Source organism: Hylobates moloch, unplaced genomic scaffold, assembly GCF_009828535.3.
Source record: "Hylobates moloch isolate HMO894 unplaced genomic scaffold, HMol_V3 SCAFFOLD_3, whole genome shotgun sequence".
Lineage (NCBI taxonomy): Eukaryota > Metazoa > Chordata > Mammalia > Primates > Hylobatidae > Hylobates > Hylobates moloch.
Genome location: NW_026652278.1, coordinates 67,075,450 through 67,093,175, shown reverse-complemented (window position 1 = coordinate 67,093,175; position 17,726 = coordinate 67,075,450). Strand labels below are relative to the sequence as shown.

Sequence of the window (17,726 nt, the reverse complement as noted above, 5' to 3'; positions counted from 1 at the left end):
AAATACAAAAATTAGCTGGGTGTGGTGGCACATGTCTGTAATCTCAGCTACTCGGGAGGCTGAGGCAGGAGAATCACTTGAACCCGGGAGGCAGGGGTTGCAGTGAGCTGAGATCGCACCATTGCACTCCAGCCTAGGCGACAAGAGTGAAATTCCATCTCAAAAAAAAGCCAAAACAAAAACAAAAAACAAAAGAACAAACAAGTTATTACTTTCCTCTAAAATTGCCAACACATGAAAATGTGATCATATTTAATGCTGGGATGATGTGGTGAGATAGGTGCTGTCATATACTGGTAGGGCGAGGGAATCAGGAAGGCCAGAGGAGCTGCTCAAGGGAGGATGAGGAAGCAGAGAAAGAAGGAGCAAGGGGAGAGATGGAAAAGAGAAGGACGGTTCTGGTTTCCCTCCAGGGGAGAGGGAGAGAAGAGAGTAGCAAGGGAGCAGCAAAGAAAGAGAAAGAAGGAGAAAGAAGGGGGAAGCAGGGAGCAAGGAGACAGGACTTGGAGCTAGGAGGGAGGTGGGAGGGGTGCAGCCCCTTGTACCTGTGTTGATATTCACAGCAAAGGCGTCCTCCTGGTCGGGCACCAGGCAATCAGTGTCATCCTTGGCCACAATGCCAACGATGTGGTACTCTAGCTTTGGGTTGAGGTCGCGGTCAATGGCTGTGATATTGGCAATGACAGTGCCTGGCTCAGCTGACTCCAGCACGCTCACTGTCTGGATGGGGTTGAGGAACTCGGGGCGGGAGTCATTGATGTCATCGATCAACATGGTGACGATGGCTGTGCCCGAGAGAGGAACGGTGCCCCGGTCGGTGGCCACCACCGTTAGCCTGTAGGACTCCTGCTCCTCTCTGTCGATGGTAGCATTGCCAACACGGATGACCCCGGTGACCGGATGAATGAGGAAGCGGTCCTGAGCCCCAGCTTCTATTCGGTAGACCAGCTCCCCATTGAGGCCACTGTCCTCATCTGTGGCTGTGACTTGAAGGACTGAGAATCCTGTTGGAGAGGGAAAAGGGAGTAGCTGCGCACAGTGGCCTCTTCCAGAAAGATCTACCAAGACACATTTGTTGGTGACGTACAAGAGGCCCCTTTTCATGACAGCCTTGACAGCATTTTCTTTTATACCTTTTTCATACTTGCAATTTTATAGGAAAATAACATATTATTTTATTTTATATTCTTTGATTAAACAGTATTTTATAATGTAATAATTAGTTGTATCTTCTGCAATGGTCTGCTTTTGTCTTTTGCCCATTTTTCTGTCAATTATACAAGTCATATAATTATGACAACTTGAGACATATGTATATATATATTTTTTTTTTTTTTGAGATGGAGTCTCACACTGTCACCTAGGCTGGAGTGCAGTGGTGTGATCTCAGCTTACTGCAACCTCCGCCTCCCAGGTTCAAGCGATTCTCATGCAGCAGACTCCTGAATGGCTGAGATTACAGGCACCCACCACCATGCCTGGCTAATTTTTTGTATTTTTAGTAGAGACAGGGTTTTGCCATGCTGGTCAGGCTGGTCTGGAACTCCAGACCTCAAGTGATCCACCTGCCTCAGTCTCCCAAAGTGCTGGGATTATAGGTGTGAGCCACCTCGCCTGGACCAAGACAAATATACTTTTCTGTTTGTTGTTTGCCTCTCAATATTGGCTATAACTATTTGATGTAACAAGGTTTAAATTAGCATGCATAGAAATTTAATATTTTTCCTTTTAAATTCTTTTGTTTCTTTTATGCTTAGAACCTTCTTATCCAGAAATGAGTTATTCACCTAAATTTTCTTCATTTATTGTTTAGTGTTTTCTACTTTTTAATATTTTCTTTTGGTTTTTATTTTGGTATCCGACACGGGAGAGAATCTACACTAAATATTAGATTATTATTATATTAGATTACATACAGATTATAATAATCAGATCTAATTGATTAGATTAGATTAAATAGGTTTTTTGCACACTGAATAAGTAGCTTCCCCATTGGCTTCACTGCTTCCTTTATCACATCATATTTTATTCTTTAATTTACCAGTATCTGTTTCTGGGCTACTTTTTCCTGGAGTCTTGTGCCCATACTGCATGGCCTTAAATACTGTAGCTTTATAATATGTTATAAAATCTGGTAAGCCAAACCTGGCTTATTATACTTATGTTTTGCAAAATTTTCTTATTTTTCCAGAAGTTATATTTTGATTTTGATGGGAATCATGTTGCTCCTATTTTGACTTTAAAATAGTCAGTCTTTCCATCTGGGAATTCAGATGGAGGATACTTAAGAATCTTGTAGGCCAGGCGCGGTGGCTCACACCTGTAATCCCAGCACTTTGGGTGGCCAAGGCGAGTGGATCACCTGAAGTCAGGAGTTTGCGACCAGCCTGGCCAACAGGGTGAAACCCTGTCTCTACTAAAAACACAAAAATTAGCTGAGTGTGGTGGTGGCGCCTGTAATCCCAGCTACTCGGGAGGCTGAGGCAGGAGAATCGCTTGAACCTGGGAGGCTGAGGTTGCAGTGAGCCGAGATTGTGCCATTGCACTCCAGCCTGGGCAACAAGAGCGAAACTCTGTCTCAAAAAAAAAGAAAAAAGAAAAAAAAGAGAAAGAAAGGAAAGAAGAATCTTGTTTTGCAGGCAAGATACGGAAGCTCAGAGGAGGGAAGGGGGGGCCGGGCTCCTGACTCCCTCTCCAGCGTGTTCTCCACTCATCCTGCTGCCCATCTTTCTCCCCACTGGAGGCAAACTCCGTGTCCAACCTGAAGCTCCAGTGCCCTGTGACCACCAACCAGCCCCTGGTTGTGGGGTGCTGGGGCCTGTCCTCTGCTTACCAGGTGGGCAGTTCTCTAGCAGATGGACAGTGAGGGTGGCAGGGCTGAAGATGGGCCGGTTGTCATTGTCATCCAGGATGGTGATGAGCAGGTGGGCTGTGCTGTTGAGCAGCCCGATGTCCTCAGCCAGCAGCAGCAGCTCCAGGATGGGTGGCGAGAATGCCTCCCGGTCAATGATGACACCTGACCTCACGGTCACCACACCTGGCACCCGGTGCCGCCAGCCAGGGAACACACAGAAAAGGGGTACGGTGGGAAGACAGGGCAAGAACCAACAGGGAGAGAGCAGAGAAAGACAGGGGCACCATGGGGCAGAGATGAAAGAGGAGCAGAGACAGTAACAAAGTGACTTTCTTCCCCACAGGCTCAACCACCCATGCTTAGGGAGGGCCTCATGCATCTCCTGTGGTTGTCCCCTCTGCAGGTGCCCTCTGCTGTCTTCAAGACTGTTGCCTGGGAAGAGCGACCCAGGGCACAGGGTTGACCTTCTCTGTTGACAGATGTGCTTTCCTGTTGGCACCTGTCACCAAAGCAGCCTCCTGTCCAGGACCAGACTGATGTGACATGGTCTGGTTGGAGGACAGGAAAGTTGCTCTGGTTACTTCTGCTGGACTAGGGGCCTGAGCTTCTGGCCTGTGCATGGAGAGATGACAGGAGTGGGCTGGGGGGCTCCCGGCCTAGGCTGAGAGTTTGTGCACCAACAGAGGTCCTGTGTATAGTCTCCAAGCCTCTTCCCAGGTCCCCCTGCCAGGCCACTGGGTGATATAACCCAGCTGCAAGATGGGGACGCTGGGCTGTGAAAAATGGGGTGTCCATGGACAGCCTGGGTCCAGCACTGAGAAGGGAGGCCCTCAATCCAGCAGTGTGGCCATCCCCACCCCAGAGTCAGGCTGGGAGTGCTGGGTGGCACAGAGGCCTCACCGGTGCTGCTGTTGATGTCAAAGAGGCCACTCTGGGCGCCCAGCAGCTGGTAGGTCACCACGGCGTAGATGTCTTGATCTGCATCCAGGGCCAGGATGGGCCCGTTGAGCACTGTGAGAGGGGTCCCTGGGCCAGAAGGAGAGGGGTCACCACAAGACCAACCCAGCCCCCTGCCCTCCCACCTCCCCTGCCCTGTCCCGGTGAGCCATGGCTGACGATGGATGAGAGGGGAGGGAGGTGAGGTGGACAGGGTTGGGAGGCCCTGGGGGCGGGCCTGCGGCAGCCTTGGCAGACTGAACGCAGATGCCTGGGGAGCGGCCTCAAAGCCCTGCTGGGGAGAAAACATGAGAGTGGTGAGCAAGGCCCCGGCTGCCCAGAGCCACATCTGCCTTCCCAGCAGCCTTTGAGGCTGGCCGCTCCTCGGGAGGGTCTGGGGCTCCCTGACATCCCCTCCCCGTGTGTGGGTCTCGCCTGTCCACACGTGTGTGCACACAATGCTCTACCTTTGGGGGTCTGGCCATACATGACTAGAAAAATCCACACATGTGTGCATCAAGTTCTGTGTTCACGTGGCCACAGGCACTTGCCCGGGAGCACGCACAGGCCTGGGATTCCCTGGTTGTGCACTCGTGTGCCTCTGCAGGTGGGCATGTCTGCACACGAGTGCATCAGTGGGTACCCATGTGCCTATATGTGTCTGTGCACACGTGTAACCCCACGCACATGCCTTGGTATGGACACACACCGGCACATGTGTGAGCATACACACAGACAGGTTTAAGAATGAAATTCACCTAGCGGGGATGCCCAGCCAGAGATGAGGAGCAGGGGCTGGGGAGACTGGAGGAGTGCAGGTGCCACCTCAGGGGACATCAAAGAGGAGATTCTGTCCCTCTGAAGGGAGGTGAGGCTGGTTAGTGCACGTGTGTGGGGAGAGGGCTACACTGACCTACCCAGGACCCCTTGACCTCCCACTTCTAGTTATAGATGCTCCCCAGGACTTCCAGAAGGCCCTGGGATGCCCTGCACTCCTGGGGTGGAGGGAGCAGTGAGGGGTGGACCCACTCCCCTCCTGGGTAGTCCTCACACCTTAAATGCCCTTCTTGAGGGATGGTGGGGCAGCTCTCAGACCACCCTGGGGAACGATGACCACGACTGTCTCTTCCAACCAGACCTGTGGCCTCTTTGTGCTCATAGGAGGCCCGGCAGCCCCAGCCCATCATCTCCCCGAGCTGTGCCCATCCTTCCCCTCCCGCACCCACTGGGGTCTACGTTCAGCTATGCCATCAGGCATAAGGGAGGTCCTCAGGCATCCCAGGCCCCAGTGGTGCCTGGCAACAGCAGGAGCTCCCAGGTGGGCCCAGCACCTACCAGCAGGAGAGTTTTCCATCACCTCTGCCTGGTAGGTGCTTTTAGTGAAGAGGGGGTGGTTGTCATTCTCATCAGAAAGGAAGATCAGAAGCAGGTCATAATCCTGCAAGGGGCAGAATGGCGCAGGTTATAGGCCATGCTCAGCAAAGTGCCCTCACCTAGGTGGGAGGAGGGTTGGGAGGTTGGAGATTGGGGCACAGAGGTGGATGATCAGAAAAGCCCACACCAACATGAGCTCATATTTTTCAAAAGAAGACATACAAGGGGGCAACAAACATGAAAAAATGTGGCCGAGTGCAGTGGCTCACGCCTGTAATCCCAGCACTTTGGGAGGCCAAGGTGGGCAGATCATGAGGTCAGGAGATCGAGACTATCCTGGCTAATATGGTGAAACCCCGTCTTTACTAAAAATACAAAAAATTAGCTGGGCGTGGTGGCACGCACCTGTAGTCCCAGCTACTTGGGAGGCTGAGGCAGGAGAATGGCATGAACCCAGGAGGCAGAGCTTGCAGCGAGTGGATATCACGCCACTGCACTCCAGCCTGGACGACAGAGCAAGACTCTATCTCAAAAAAATAAAAAATAAAAAATAAAAAATGCTCAGTGTTGCTAATCATCAGAGAAATGCAATAAGCCACAGTGAGATACTCTCTCACACCAGCCAGAATGGCTATTATTAAAAAGCCAAAAAACAACATGCTGGGCACGGTGGCTCATGCCTGCAATCCCAGCACTTTGGGAGTCTGAGGTGGGTGGATCACTTAAGGTCAAGAGTTCAAGACCAGCCTGGCCAATATGGTGAAACCCTGTCTCTACTTAAAATACAAAAAAATTAGCTGGGCGTGATGGCTCACACCTGTAATCGCAGCTACTTGGGACGTTGAGACAGGAGAAGCACTTGAACCCAGGAGGCAGAGGTTGCAGTGAGCTGAGATTGTGCCACTGCATTCCAGCCTGGGCGAGAGAGCAAGACACCATCACAAGAAAAAAACAACAGATGCTGGTGAGGACGCAGAGAAAAGGGAATGCTCATACACTGCTGGTGGGAATGTAAATTCCTTCAGCCACTGTGGCAAGCAATATGGAGATTTCTCAAAGAACTAAAGACAGAATTACCCTTCAATCCCACAATACCCCTCTACTGGGTACCTGCCCAAAGGGAAATACACCGTTATATCAAAAAGATACTTGCACTCACATGTTTATCGCCACACTATTCACAATAGCAAAGATATGGAATCAATGTAAGTGTCCATCCTCAGAGGGCTGGCTAAAGAAAATGTGGCATATGGACCATGGAATACTACTCAGCCATAAGAAAGAGTGAAGTCATGTCTTTTGCAGCAACATGGATGGAACTGAAGGCCATTATCCTAAGTGAAATGACTCAGAAATAGAAAGTCAAATACTGCATATTTTCACTTATAAGTGGGAGCTAAATAATGTGTAACCACGGATATACAGAACGGATTAAGACACACTGGAGACTCAGAAGGGTAGGAGGATGGGAAGAGGGTGAGGGTTGAAAAATTATTTATTAGGTACAACGTTCACTGTTCAGTGAGTGGCAGCGAGTTCACAGTTCAGTGAACATTGGACCTAATACGTAGTTTTGGGTACACCTGATGGGTACACTAAAAGCCCAGTCTTCACCACTACACAATATGGACATGTAAGAAACCTGTGCTTGTACTCCTTGAATCTAAAAAAAAAAAAAAAAAATCAAATCTGAAAAGTGCCCACACCAGGGTTCAAAGACCTGGGTTGAAGACCCTATTCTGGGTGATCTTGGGTGCCTCGTTTCCCCTGTCTAGGTCTCAGTTTTCTAGTCTGGCAAATAGGGATTTAACTCCTTCACGGAGGTGTGGCGAATGGGATTGAACCCTGTTCCATCTCACTTCAGGTGAGAAGATGAGTCCTGTTTCTTAGACCCTCAAGGCCTTCCTGTTGCCCTGGTTGGAGTTCATTCAAACTCTGCCAGTGCCTCACTTCACACCTGCCAAACCTCAGAACCTCCAGTACCCCTGTGCACTGTCACCACCTCAGAGACAAGGGAACCAAGGTGCAGAGATGGGGAGTGGCCATTCAGAGCCAAGTGGTGAGTTAGCAGCAGAGTGGGGCTTAGCCCCTAAGCCCACCGAGTCCTGTCACTCAATGCTGCTTTTACCCAGGGCCTCCTGAAGCCAGGCAAAGGAGAGGAAAAATGAGAGCAGAAAAGAGAAAAAGTGGGGGCAAAAATAAGGGAGTAGAAGCTGGGCACGTGGCTCACACCTGTAATCCCAGCACTTTGGGAGGCTGAGGCAGATGGATTGCTTGAGGTCAGGAGTTTGAGACAAGCCTGGCCAACATGGTGAAATCCCATCTCTGCTAAAAATACAAAAATTAGCCGGGCATGGTGGTGTGTGCATGTACTCCTAGCTACTTGGGAGGCTGAGGCACAAGAATCGCTTGAACCTGGGAGGTGGAGGTTGCAGTGAGCTGAGATCGCCATTGCGCCACTGCACTCCAGCTTGGGCGACAGAGCGAGACTCTCTCAAAAAAAAAAAAAGAAGAGTAGGAAGCAGAGGAGCACCACATGGGAGGGGCATGTAGCTTATGAGTTTCTCCAGCCTGACATCTCCTCTGGCTAGACCGATAGGGAAACTGAGGCCCAGAAAGAGTGGTGCCTTGGCTGAGCCACATAGCTAGTCAGGGGCAGAGCTGAGATGAACTGGGCCCGAAGGCTTCTGGCTAGGGATCTACCACAGATTCATGGGCTAGAAGGACACAGCTGACCCCCAACCCAAAGGAACTGTTTGCTTTGCAACATCCACCTCCCTTTAGTCAAGAGCTCATTTCTTTGGCTTCTGAGGGGAGAGCCACCTGGAAAACGCAGCCCTTCCAGGACCTCAGAGCATGCTTGTGGGTGAATGCAGGCCCATGTGCCCCATGCACAAATGCACTGTGTGTCCAGGTATCAGTGGTTTGGGGAGGAAACAATGATAGTTGATGTTCACTGAGTGTTTGTCATACTCCAGGCACTGTGCTGAGGCTTTCACATATATTGGCTCCTTCATCCTTTCCACAACTTTGGGGTAGGTGTGATCTTCATTTTGCAGAAGAGAAATGGAGGCCAAGAGGAGTTAACTCGCCAAAGCCATGCACCTACCGAAGGGGAGAACTGGGATTTGAACCCAGCACGTGCTCGCTCCAAAGCCTGCGTATCTAAGCCTGGCTATGCTGCCTGCAGGAGGGGTGATGTGTTCTCTCTCCACGCACCTCTAGCTCCCAGCCCCACTCCCACCAGTGCCCTCCAGTCTCACCCTCCTGGCTATGCGTGGGTTCTCCGGGTTGTCCTTCACAGAAATGGTCAGCTTGTACTCTGGGATCTGCTCGCGGTCCAGGGGCCGGTTCACAGTGACGATCCCTGTCTGGGATGTGGAGGGTGGTGAGCTGCGTGGAGACCTTTTCCCTGCTTTCTACTTTGGCCCACAGATGCCAACTGCTCTGCCTGGCCTCCCTAAATTGCCTAAGAGATGGTCTAGAAGGCCAAAAATGTGGGCCGGCAGGGTCTCGCTGGGGCGAGAGTGACCCACTCATGCCCAGACCTTGCTGCTTCTAAGAGATGGCCCTCTGAGGACCCCATGGTGTTGCTGGCCATCTACAGACACCTCAAGAGGCTAAGTGAGAACTTTGGTGCATCTTGATTAAACCAAGTGGTCCCACAGGCTCTGGCCCCATCTCTGCACATGACAAGCTTCAGGGCTGGCTCTAGGTGGACTCCAGAGATGGTTCGCTGGGGAATCCAAGATTCCATGCTTCCCACAGAGATGTCCTCATCCCAGTGGAGGAACGGGAGCCCTGTGGAGCCCAGACGATGGCAGCAGAAAAGCCTCTAGGGCAGGGTCCTCTTTTTCACCGGAAACCCTGGGAAGCTCCCTGGGGTCAGTCTCGGCCCTACCGTGGCATTGATGAAGAAGGCCCGCTCGCGGTTGCCCGCAGTGATGTTGAAGGTGAGGCGTGCATTGCAGCCGCTGTCAGCGTCACTGGCCAGGACGTGGGCGACAAAGCTGGACACAGGGCTGTTCTCGCTGATGGTGATGTTCATGGGCAGGTTCAGCAGCACAGGGTCGTTGTCGTTGATGTCCAGCACCCGGATCCCCACCAGCATCTGTGCCAGTCAGAGGAGGAGAGAGGGGAGGAAGAGCAAGGGATGTTGCGCATGGCAACCAAGGAGGAGGTTCGCCAAAGGCGGCGTGGAGGGAGGCGGGGTGCAGTTGATCATGGAGAAGAAAGAGAAATGGGGAGAGGAAGAAAGAAGAAAAAGAACATTAAAAAGGCAAGAAGATGAAAAGAGGATGATGAGGGAATCAGGAAAGGCAGAGGCAGAGGAGGGGCAGAGATGGGGCAGGGGTTGGGTGCAGAGGGGCGCTGAAAGGCTGCCTCCCCAGAGAGGTGCTGGATGCAGTGAGAGTTCTGTTAAGGGCCCCAGGGGCAGGCCTGGCCGGCTCCAGGGCAGCCTGTGGCCTCTCTTGGCACAAAGGTAACAATGTTTACAAGAATCTTTGTGGCAAGTACAGGGGCAGCGAGGTGAAGCCAGTGGGTGGGGCCCCCAGACTCACTGTGGAGCTGAGTGGGGGCATCCCCCGGTCACGGGCACAGATGGTCAGGTTGTAGAAGGCGATAGTCTCCCGGTCCAGCTCCACGTCCTTCCGGACCCTCAGCACCCCCTCCACAGGAGAGATCACAAACTCTCCTGGGTGCCACCCAGGAGAGGCCCAAGTTAGTCAGGCATTGACAGGAGCTGCGGAGACCCCCAGACTCCTCCTGCTTCCTCTAGCAAGCCTCATTCGTCAGAGGTGGGGGACAGCTGGGGCCTGGGTCCTCCAGTGACCCCAGCTTCAGATCCTCATGGGACCTGCAAGGGCTGGGATGTGCAGGTAAGTGGTAACAGATCACCACCAGGGGTGCAGGTGGACGCGGGCCACTCATGCCCTCGTGTGCCAGACCAAGCAGCCTCCTTCCCTGGGCCACAGGCAGGCCAGAGACTGACCTGGGTAAGATGGTTATGTTAAAAAAGTGGGGGCTTCTTGCTACACTAGCACCCGCTGTCAAAGCACTCTCGATCAATGAAGGCATCAGGCGCTTTGCAATGTACGATCCATCCCACATGCCATGGCTATCAATATCCAAGGATATTGGGAAGGGCAGAGCTGACCACAAAGCAATGCTTTGCTAATGGTGAATGCGCAGGCACCAGGCAGGCAGAAGGGGACGGATGAGGGGCAGGGAAGCCCCCACTGCCCTCTATCCAGTCCCCATATTGAGCTATAGTTGGAACGCAGAGTGGGTTCCCTACGCCTGTGGTGACCCTGATTTCCTTTCCCTGACGTTTCTGAGGAGCCCCACTGGCCCTGTGGCCCTAGAGTCCTTTTCTTGGCTGGGCTGCAGGGCCCGATGTCTGAGAGTCCAGAGCAAGAACCTCAGATTCTCAGATGCTGACCTGGAAGGCAGCCCAGAGACCATCCAGTCTCTTGGGTCCTTTGGAAAATGAACTGGGAGCCCAGGGAAGGGTTACCACTTGTCTGCACTACCGCAGCAAGTGAATGACAGACCAGGATTCAAACCCAGCGCTCTGGGTCTTAACCCATTGCCTCGCACAGGACTTGTGTTCTTTCCAGACAGCACCACTCAGAGCTGACCGGGGGGAGGGGGTGAGAACACGGAGGGTGGAGCGAAGAGACAGGGGGAAGGAAACCAGCGAGCAAGTGCGAGCCCAGCTGGAGAGGCAAGAATGGTGGGGGCTGTGTCTCTGGCAGGAAGAAAGTTGAGGGGATGTGAGCTAGGGACCTGGGAGAGCCTGCAGAAGAGAGGCCACCTCTCCGCATTCCCCCAGGAAATGGAACGGAGAGAAGGTTAGTTACCTCCTTCACTTTCCCTTTGAACACTTAGGGGAAAGGGCCCAGAGTGGGGCACTGACTTGCTCTGGGACAGACAGCATGAAGCACACAGCTCACAGGGCACGGCAAGGACAGGGGCCCAGGCTCCCCCACAGTTTTCTCTGCCTGCCTCTTCACATCCTACATCGCAATTCCCTGTCCCCAGCTCCTAACACTCTGATGTACAAAAACAGCCCCTCTCAGTCCCACCTGCAGCTGGGATTTCCCACCAGCCCTTCCGCTCCCAGGCTCTTCCCGTCCCATGGGCTTCACCCTGCCTGGGGGGCGGAAGCTGCTTAAAGCAGGATTTCCTGAGCCTGACACCCCAAGGCCTCCAAAGAACTGGGGATTCCCTTTCTAGGTGTTTCCCAGCCCTGTCTCAAGCCCTGGCCATATGCAGGCAGAGGGCCTCTTGCTCTCCTTCCAAAGCCAGGAGGAGACACCAGCACCAGTCCCTTGAAGGCTCAGGGAGGCAGGCCCGAGGGGCTGGGGGCTGGGCCAGCCTAGTTCCCCTGTGCAAATTCTCCTCCTTGGCAGCTTGCTCTGGGGCCAGACTTCCCCATCCCTCCACAACTCCTGGACTCAGGAGGTTAAAAGCATAGGCTTTCGATCCAATCATATCTAGGTCTGCATCTGAACTTCATGCCTGTGTGCCCTTGGGCATGTTAATGAGCCTTGCCTTGATGTTCTCATCTGAAAAATGGGCTAATAGAGAGATGCCACCGTGGGGTTGTGCTGGTACTGAACAAAGCCTGGCCCACCTTGTATGTGCTGGTCCCGAAAGGGAGCCCAGGCAGGCCTCTGAAAGAACGGGGAGCTTTCAGAGAGGATGAGGATGTAGGAAAGGGGTCCAAGGAATGGGCGTGACCAGAAAGGGCAGCTGAGAAGGCAGGGGCTGGCGGGAGAGGCTCAAGTGCATGTGGCCTGTCTCCCAGCTCTTCTTTGAGCACACAGCTCCTCCTCAGGGCTCAGTGGGGCTGGTAAATGCTGAGAAATCTGGCATCTGTCTCCCTATAGAAAGCAGCCTTCCAGCCTCAGGCTGCAGTGTTGGGAAGGCGACCTTTAAGCTGGGGTCCCAGGCACGTCCCTCCATGTAGTGGTGCACTGTGAAACCAGCTCTCCCCAGACAGTGGCGCTGACTGTAGCATCTGTCAACCCTTCAGTGACCAGCATGAGCCCCGAGGTGGGAGGAGATGTGGGAAATGGATGTCGTGACCCATGTCAGCAGCACCATCAGGCCTTCCTCACCTCTCTGGATCTTCATTGATCATTTCTGAGATGTGGGTGGAGCTCAGTGACCCCAAAGTTATCTTTGGGCTCTAAATGTCTACTCTCCCTTCCTTAGGGGAGGAAGCCTCCCACCCAGGTCAGCCTTAGGAAACTCCTAGGCGTCTCTCGCTCCTTTGGGAGCCTGCCTCTTAGTCTGCCAGGACTCCCTCACAAGGTCCCAAATTCCTAAGGCTCATCCTAATCACGTGTGGATTGAACCCGGGAAGTTTTGCTTGCGACTTAAAGGCCATGGCATGGAGGTCTGCATTGTGCTGGGGCACAGGTGTGTGCTCTGTGCCTTGAGGCTGGGATGCAGAGCAGGCCCCTCATGGAGAGGGGCTTCAGCTGCTCGCCCAGCACCTGCCTCTCCACCAGGTGCCGGCATCCTCCTGTGCTCCAGGGACTCCCATAAAATTACAAAATCTCTGTGTTTGTGAAAACAGCAGAAGAGAAAGGCCCTTGCTCTGCTGGTTTCCAAAGAGGAAGGCCTAGTGCTTGGCCAGAGAGGAGACTTTGGGACCCGCAAGGGTAGCATGTCCGAACAGAGGGACCCACCATAAGCTCTGGCCAGCAGGGGCTCTCATTCTCTCACTTGGGCCCTCCATAAATAGGTTGTTGTTTTTGCCTCCAGCCTCTTAATTGCAAGCGAGCCTTGGGTTCTCTGTTGAATCTTCGCACCGCTCTTTGTTTCCTGGATTTAAATACCTCTATGCTGACAGCTCCCAAATACCCATCTCCAGCCCAGACCTCTCTCCTGAACTCTTGGCTTGTATACGCAACCCCTACCTGACATCTCGAACCGACCCTCCTTTTCCTCCATGACCTCCTGCTGCAGCCCTCCGTCAATGGCAACGCTATCATCTTTCATGTTGCTCACGCCAAAACCTTGACTTTCTCTCACATCCCACAGCCAATCAGTTAGCACATCCTACTGGCTCCACCTCTGAATTACACCAGAGGTGGCCACCTCTTTCCACCTCTGATGCCACAACCCTGTCCCGGCTACCTCATTCTAGCCTGAGTGATTGCAGCAGGCTCCCACCTGACTTCCCTGCTTCTGTTCCTTCACCCCTACAGTCTGTTCTGAGCACAGGAACTGGAGTGGCCCTGCTGAAACCTAAGTCAAATAATGTCTCTCCTCTGCTTAAAGCCCTCTTAGGGTTCCCACTTCAGAGCAAAAGCCAAGCCCTCATGATGGCCCTCAAGGCCCAACAACATCTGGCCCCATTACCTCTCTGGTCTCATTTCTTCCTATGCTTCCCTTTGCTCAACTTTCCCTCAGCTGCAGGCTTTTTTGCTTCTCTGTGAACATCCCAGGCATGCCCTAACCTCAGGGCCTTTCCACTTGCTGTTTCCTCTGCCTGGAATGCTCTTCCCCAGATGTCACTTGACTCACCTTTGCCCTCCTTCAGGTGTTTGCCAACCTACAATTTCCGCCTTCACCCTGGCATTCCCCATCCTCCGGCTTGGTTTTATTTTTCTCCACAGCCCTCCCAGTATACTAAGTCATCTATTTAGTCAGTTGGTTCATTGCCCGTGTCCTCCAACTGGAATGTATGTTCTATGGGGCAGGGATTTGTGTCTGTTTGGTATCCCCAGCTCTTGGTACATGGCCGGCACACTGGAGGTACTCAAGAAATATTTACTGCACGATCAATTAAAAAATCAGGATGTTTCACAAAGATTTGGATTTCTGCTTTTCTTTTCAAAATGGGCTCAGGCACTCCCAGGCTGGGATCTGGAGACAGCTACTACTGGCAGGAGCTGAGTTGTGGCTGCGCGGTCCCCACTGCTCCTGATTCTTTCCTACACCATCTCCCACGAAGGCTCCTTGCCTGACCCTAGCTGGCCCCTTTGGGTCTGGGATTCCCACTCTATAGTAATGAGTGAAAATGGACTTGGGAAGTTGCCCTCAAGGCCAAGGCAAACTCTGCTCTTCATCCAAGGAGAGGGCTGTGAATGGGTGACCATGAGATGTGCAGAGCAAGCCAGGCGCTCCCTTAGTGTGTGGGTTTGGGGTCCTGAGGGCGGGGGCTGTGTTCTGCATGCACTGTAAGGATGTGCTTTCCTCATTTGCCCTGGGGCCCTTCCTCTGGGTATGCAACAGGGCATTTTTTCATTGTGTTCTTAAAAGGGTCTGCGTCCCTCCAAGACCAACAGCCCTTGTTCCCAGATTGTAGGGTGTTCTCGCCACATCTCTGGGAAGAAGAGGTGGGAGAAGATTATTTCCGTCATTGTCATAGATGGGGAAACTGAGGCCCAGAGAGGACAAAATCACACAATGCTGGGGCCAAATGCCTTGAGACCTCCCTTCTTATCCTCCCCTGAGCAGGTGTGCAGGTGAGACCCTGTGGGTGGCATGCCCCAAGCCCCACTCACCCAGAGGGTCTCCGTCCACGATGCTGTACTCCACCTGCCCGTTGGGTCCTGAATCTCGGTCATGGGCCAGGAAGGTCCACACTCTGGGCCCCGGCTGGCCCTCGGTGACTTCAAATGGTCCCTCATAGTTCCGGGGGAAGGTAGGCATGTTGTCGTTGATGTCATTCACATTCACAAGCACCTGAGATGGTGGAAAAGCTTAGCCAGGGCTTCACCCCAGCCAGCTTTGTGCTGGGCCCACCACTCGCTGGGCCTCAGTTCCTTCCTCTGTGAAATTGACCTGATAATTCTGCCTCATGAGGCCCATGGAGGAATCATATGGGATGTTGGATATGGGTGGGGCTTTTAAGCTATGCATGTGGATGAGTTATCATTATTGCCAAAGCCTTTTATGGGCACAGTCATCATATTAATAAAAATGCTATTGGCCAGACACAGTGGTTCACACTTGTAATCTCAGCACTTTGGGTGGCTGAGGCAGAGCCAGCCTGGGCAATATAGCAAGACCCCACCTCTACAAAAAATAAAATAGTAATACATTAGCTGGGCGTGGTGGTGCACGCCTGTAGTCCTAGCTATTTGGGAGGCTGAGGTGGGAGGATTGCTCTTGAGTCCAGGAGGTTGAGTCTGCAGTGAGCTGTGATCAAGCCACTACACTCCAGCCTGGATGATAGAGTGAAAACTTGTCTCAAAAAATAATAATAATAGTACTGCTGTAAACTTCTATTTGTTACTGCACTATGGTTGTCTTACGTGGTTTCATTTGCTCCTCTCACTCCTTAAAACATAGTTTGTATTGTCCTCCTTTCACAGATGAGGAAATGGAAGCAGGGAGGTTAAGCAACTTGCTCAGGGTCACACAGCTAGAAAGTGGAAGAGCAAGGACTTGAAACCCAGAGTTCATGGTTTTCCCATGAAGGAGAGGAGGGCAGATATTGTCACCTGTCTGACAGATATAGCCACACAGGGAAGTTCAGTGACCTCCTTAAAGTCACACAGCAAGTTTGAGTGAGTTGCTGAGATTAGGACAGGGGTCTTGGATTTAGGCATTTCCCTTGGACAATCTTCCCCTAACCCCTTCCCGCATCGGAGCTTTCTGGGTCCTGTCCTTTCCCAACCTCCAAGCCCAAGTTGGGGCTGTGTCCCATGCACCCACCGTGGTGGTAGAGGTGAGGCGGTGGGATAAGATGGGGCACTGGTCTGTGGCAGTGACGATCAGGGTGTAGCGGCCGTGGCTGATCTCGTAGTCCAGCTCTTTGGCAGCATTGATGACACCCTGGGGGACACATGGAAGGGACAAGGATGGATCTAGGGGTGGTAGGTCCGCAGCACCCTCTGACCAATTTGGGAAGTAGGCCCTGACATTGGAGCCGTGATGGGGAACCACTGCTACCCCCTAGCTCAGGCTCCACTCCACCAAACTTTTCATCCTCCCACACTGAGTGCCCCCACAGTTTCCCCTAGACTGCATCTTTGCTCCATCCCCCTACAGTGTCACTGAACTACTCGCCAATCCCTGGAGAGGTTTCGCCCCTAGTCCTGATCCTGCCATCAGCTGCTGACCATGTGTCTGTCGATGCGGAAGGTGTTGATGATGTTGCCTGCAACGATGGCATAGGTGACTGTGCCGTTGGGACCCTCATCCAGGTCCAGTGCCTGGATGGTGATGAGGCTGGTGTTGAGCGTGTCTGGGCCCTCATCCAGCAGTACCTCATAGTGGGGCTGCTGGAACACGGGCGCGTTATCATTCTCATCCACAATGGTCACATACACGTGCGTGGTGGCCTGTGGAAAAGAGTGGGTCATGTCCTTGGTCAGGTGGCCAGAGGGACTGAGGTGGATCCAGATGGCTGTTCTCCTGGGCTGAACTCACTCCATGTGACTCAAACAGAAAGGGCAAGGGAGAAGAAAGCAGGGGGTAGGTCACAGGCTGGTAGAGAAAGAAAGCTCAAAAACTCCACCAAAAGCCAAGCAAGGTAACTGCTCTGTCCAAGATGGCACTGCCACCACCACTCCTATGTCTGCAACCCCAGCAGACATCACTAATCAATCACAGAACTGCTGAGGCCAGATGCAAACTTGGGATCCTTGTTAGCACAGTGGTCTAGTGATTAAGATTGGCATATGGGATGAACCCTGGTAGTCACCCCAGCTCAGAGCTTTACCAGGGCCTGTGTCTTATTAAGCCTAGGTGTCCTGCCAGACTACAAGAGGCAAGAATGTGAGGCACTTGGCCCAATGCCATATTTAAGCTTCATCTATTGTATATATAAGTGAAAGAAATACGTATTTTCAGCATTTCCAGAAGGAGGACATTGGGTTTGTGGCAATTTCGTGGGCAGAACTTGTTGACCTGTGAAAAATACGACTTACAGAACATAACTTCATTGCAAGAACAGCTTCTACAACATACTCTCCTGTGATCAGCCATCTCTGCCAATGCTTGAGTCGATTGGACCACAAGTAATATTCAGCTAATCAGAACTCAGCAATCAACACTCAAGAATCAACTAGAAATTGTTCTTGCTCCCGCTCCCTGCCTTTCTCCACCTGGGAAGATGTCCCTTGTGGACTGACTGCCTTACCCTGGCTCCCTTGCTATCCAGCTTCCTGCTGGGCATGGCCAGTGGGAGGCCCTGGCCAAAGATGAAAGCAGCGGGGAGAAAGAGGTGGGGGTGTTTCTTCCACACTCCCTCCATTCCTCACTGCGGTTCTGCCCATGGCTGTGTTTCTCCTGCTTGGGGACAGGGGTGCCCCTTTCATAGCACCAGCTTTCACTGGGCTCCAGAACATCACTTCCTCTTCTTTCCCTTTGGACACGTGAGTGGTAGTGGCTTCCTGTGGTTGATGCTAGTCTCTGGGTGCTTCACCAGCCTTCCTAAACAGTCCCTGTATTAAACTCTCTTCAGTTGAACCCTTTCTGAGTGTGCCATCTGTTTCCTGCCAGGACCCTAACTAATACAAACCATAATGAGTGACTAATATAAAATAATAAGATGTTAATCACTGCAAAGGTGTCTGGGTAGAGAGAATGT

At 52.5% G+C, this 17,726-nt stretch overlaps 2 protein-coding genes across 3 annotated transcripts in view; both read right to left on the bottom strand.

Moving 5' to 3' along the window:
• CDH23 (cadherin related 23) overlaps nucleotides 1–17,726 on the bottom strand; it is a 76,565-nt gene that overhangs the window by 21,568 nt on the left and 37,271 nt on the right. For both annotated transcript variants that reach the window (XM_032139378.2, XM_032139374.2), the window contains exons 5-11: nucleotides 16,255–16,476; nucleotides 15,848–15,967; nucleotides 14,692–14,872; nucleotides 9,727–9,860; nucleotides 9,066–9,275; nucleotides 8,428–8,535; nucleotides 5,126–5,228 (exon numbers count right to left, since the gene is read on the bottom strand). In XM_032139378.2, coding sequence (XP_031995269.2) covers nucleotides 5,126–5,228; nucleotides 8,428–8,535; nucleotides 9,066–9,275; nucleotides 9,727–9,860; nucleotides 14,692–14,872; nucleotides 15,848–15,967; nucleotides 16,255–16,476 — 1,078 coding nt within the window. The remainder of the gene's footprint in view (nucleotides 1–5,125; nucleotides 5,229–8,427; nucleotides 8,536–9,065; nucleotides 9,276–9,726; nucleotides 9,861–14,691; nucleotides 14,873–15,847; nucleotides 15,968–16,254; nucleotides 16,477–17,726) is intronic.
• On the bottom strand, nucleotides 251–4,158 carry LOC131383076 (cadherin-23-like). Its single transcript, XM_058436325.1, has 3 exons — nucleotides 3,755–4,158; nucleotides 2,834–3,037; nucleotides 251–1,004 (listed from the first exon to the last, which is right to left on the bottom strand). Exons 1-3 carry the CDS (start codon nucleotides 4,137–4,139, stop codon nucleotides 253–255), a joined length of 1,341 nt encoding a protein of 446 aa, XP_058292308.1. The 5' UTR covers nucleotides 4,140–4,158; the 3' UTR covers nucleotides 251–252.

Excerpts from the sequence above, each read along its gene's own strand:
- LOC131383076 (XM_058436325.1), bottom strand. The coding sequence starts at position 4,139 with ATGTGGCTCTGGGCAGCCGGGGCCTTGCTCACCACTCTCATGTTTTCT. Across the intron at positions 3,038-3,754 it reads TGACATCAACAGCAGCACCG|GTGTGGTGACCGTGAGGTCA; the intron begins GTGAGGCCTCTG and ends ACCGGGTGCCAG. Across the intron at positions 1,005-2,833 it reads GCTAGAGAACTGCCCACCTG|GATTCTCAGTCCTTCAAGTC; the intron begins GTAAGCAGAGGA and ends CCTCTCCAACAG.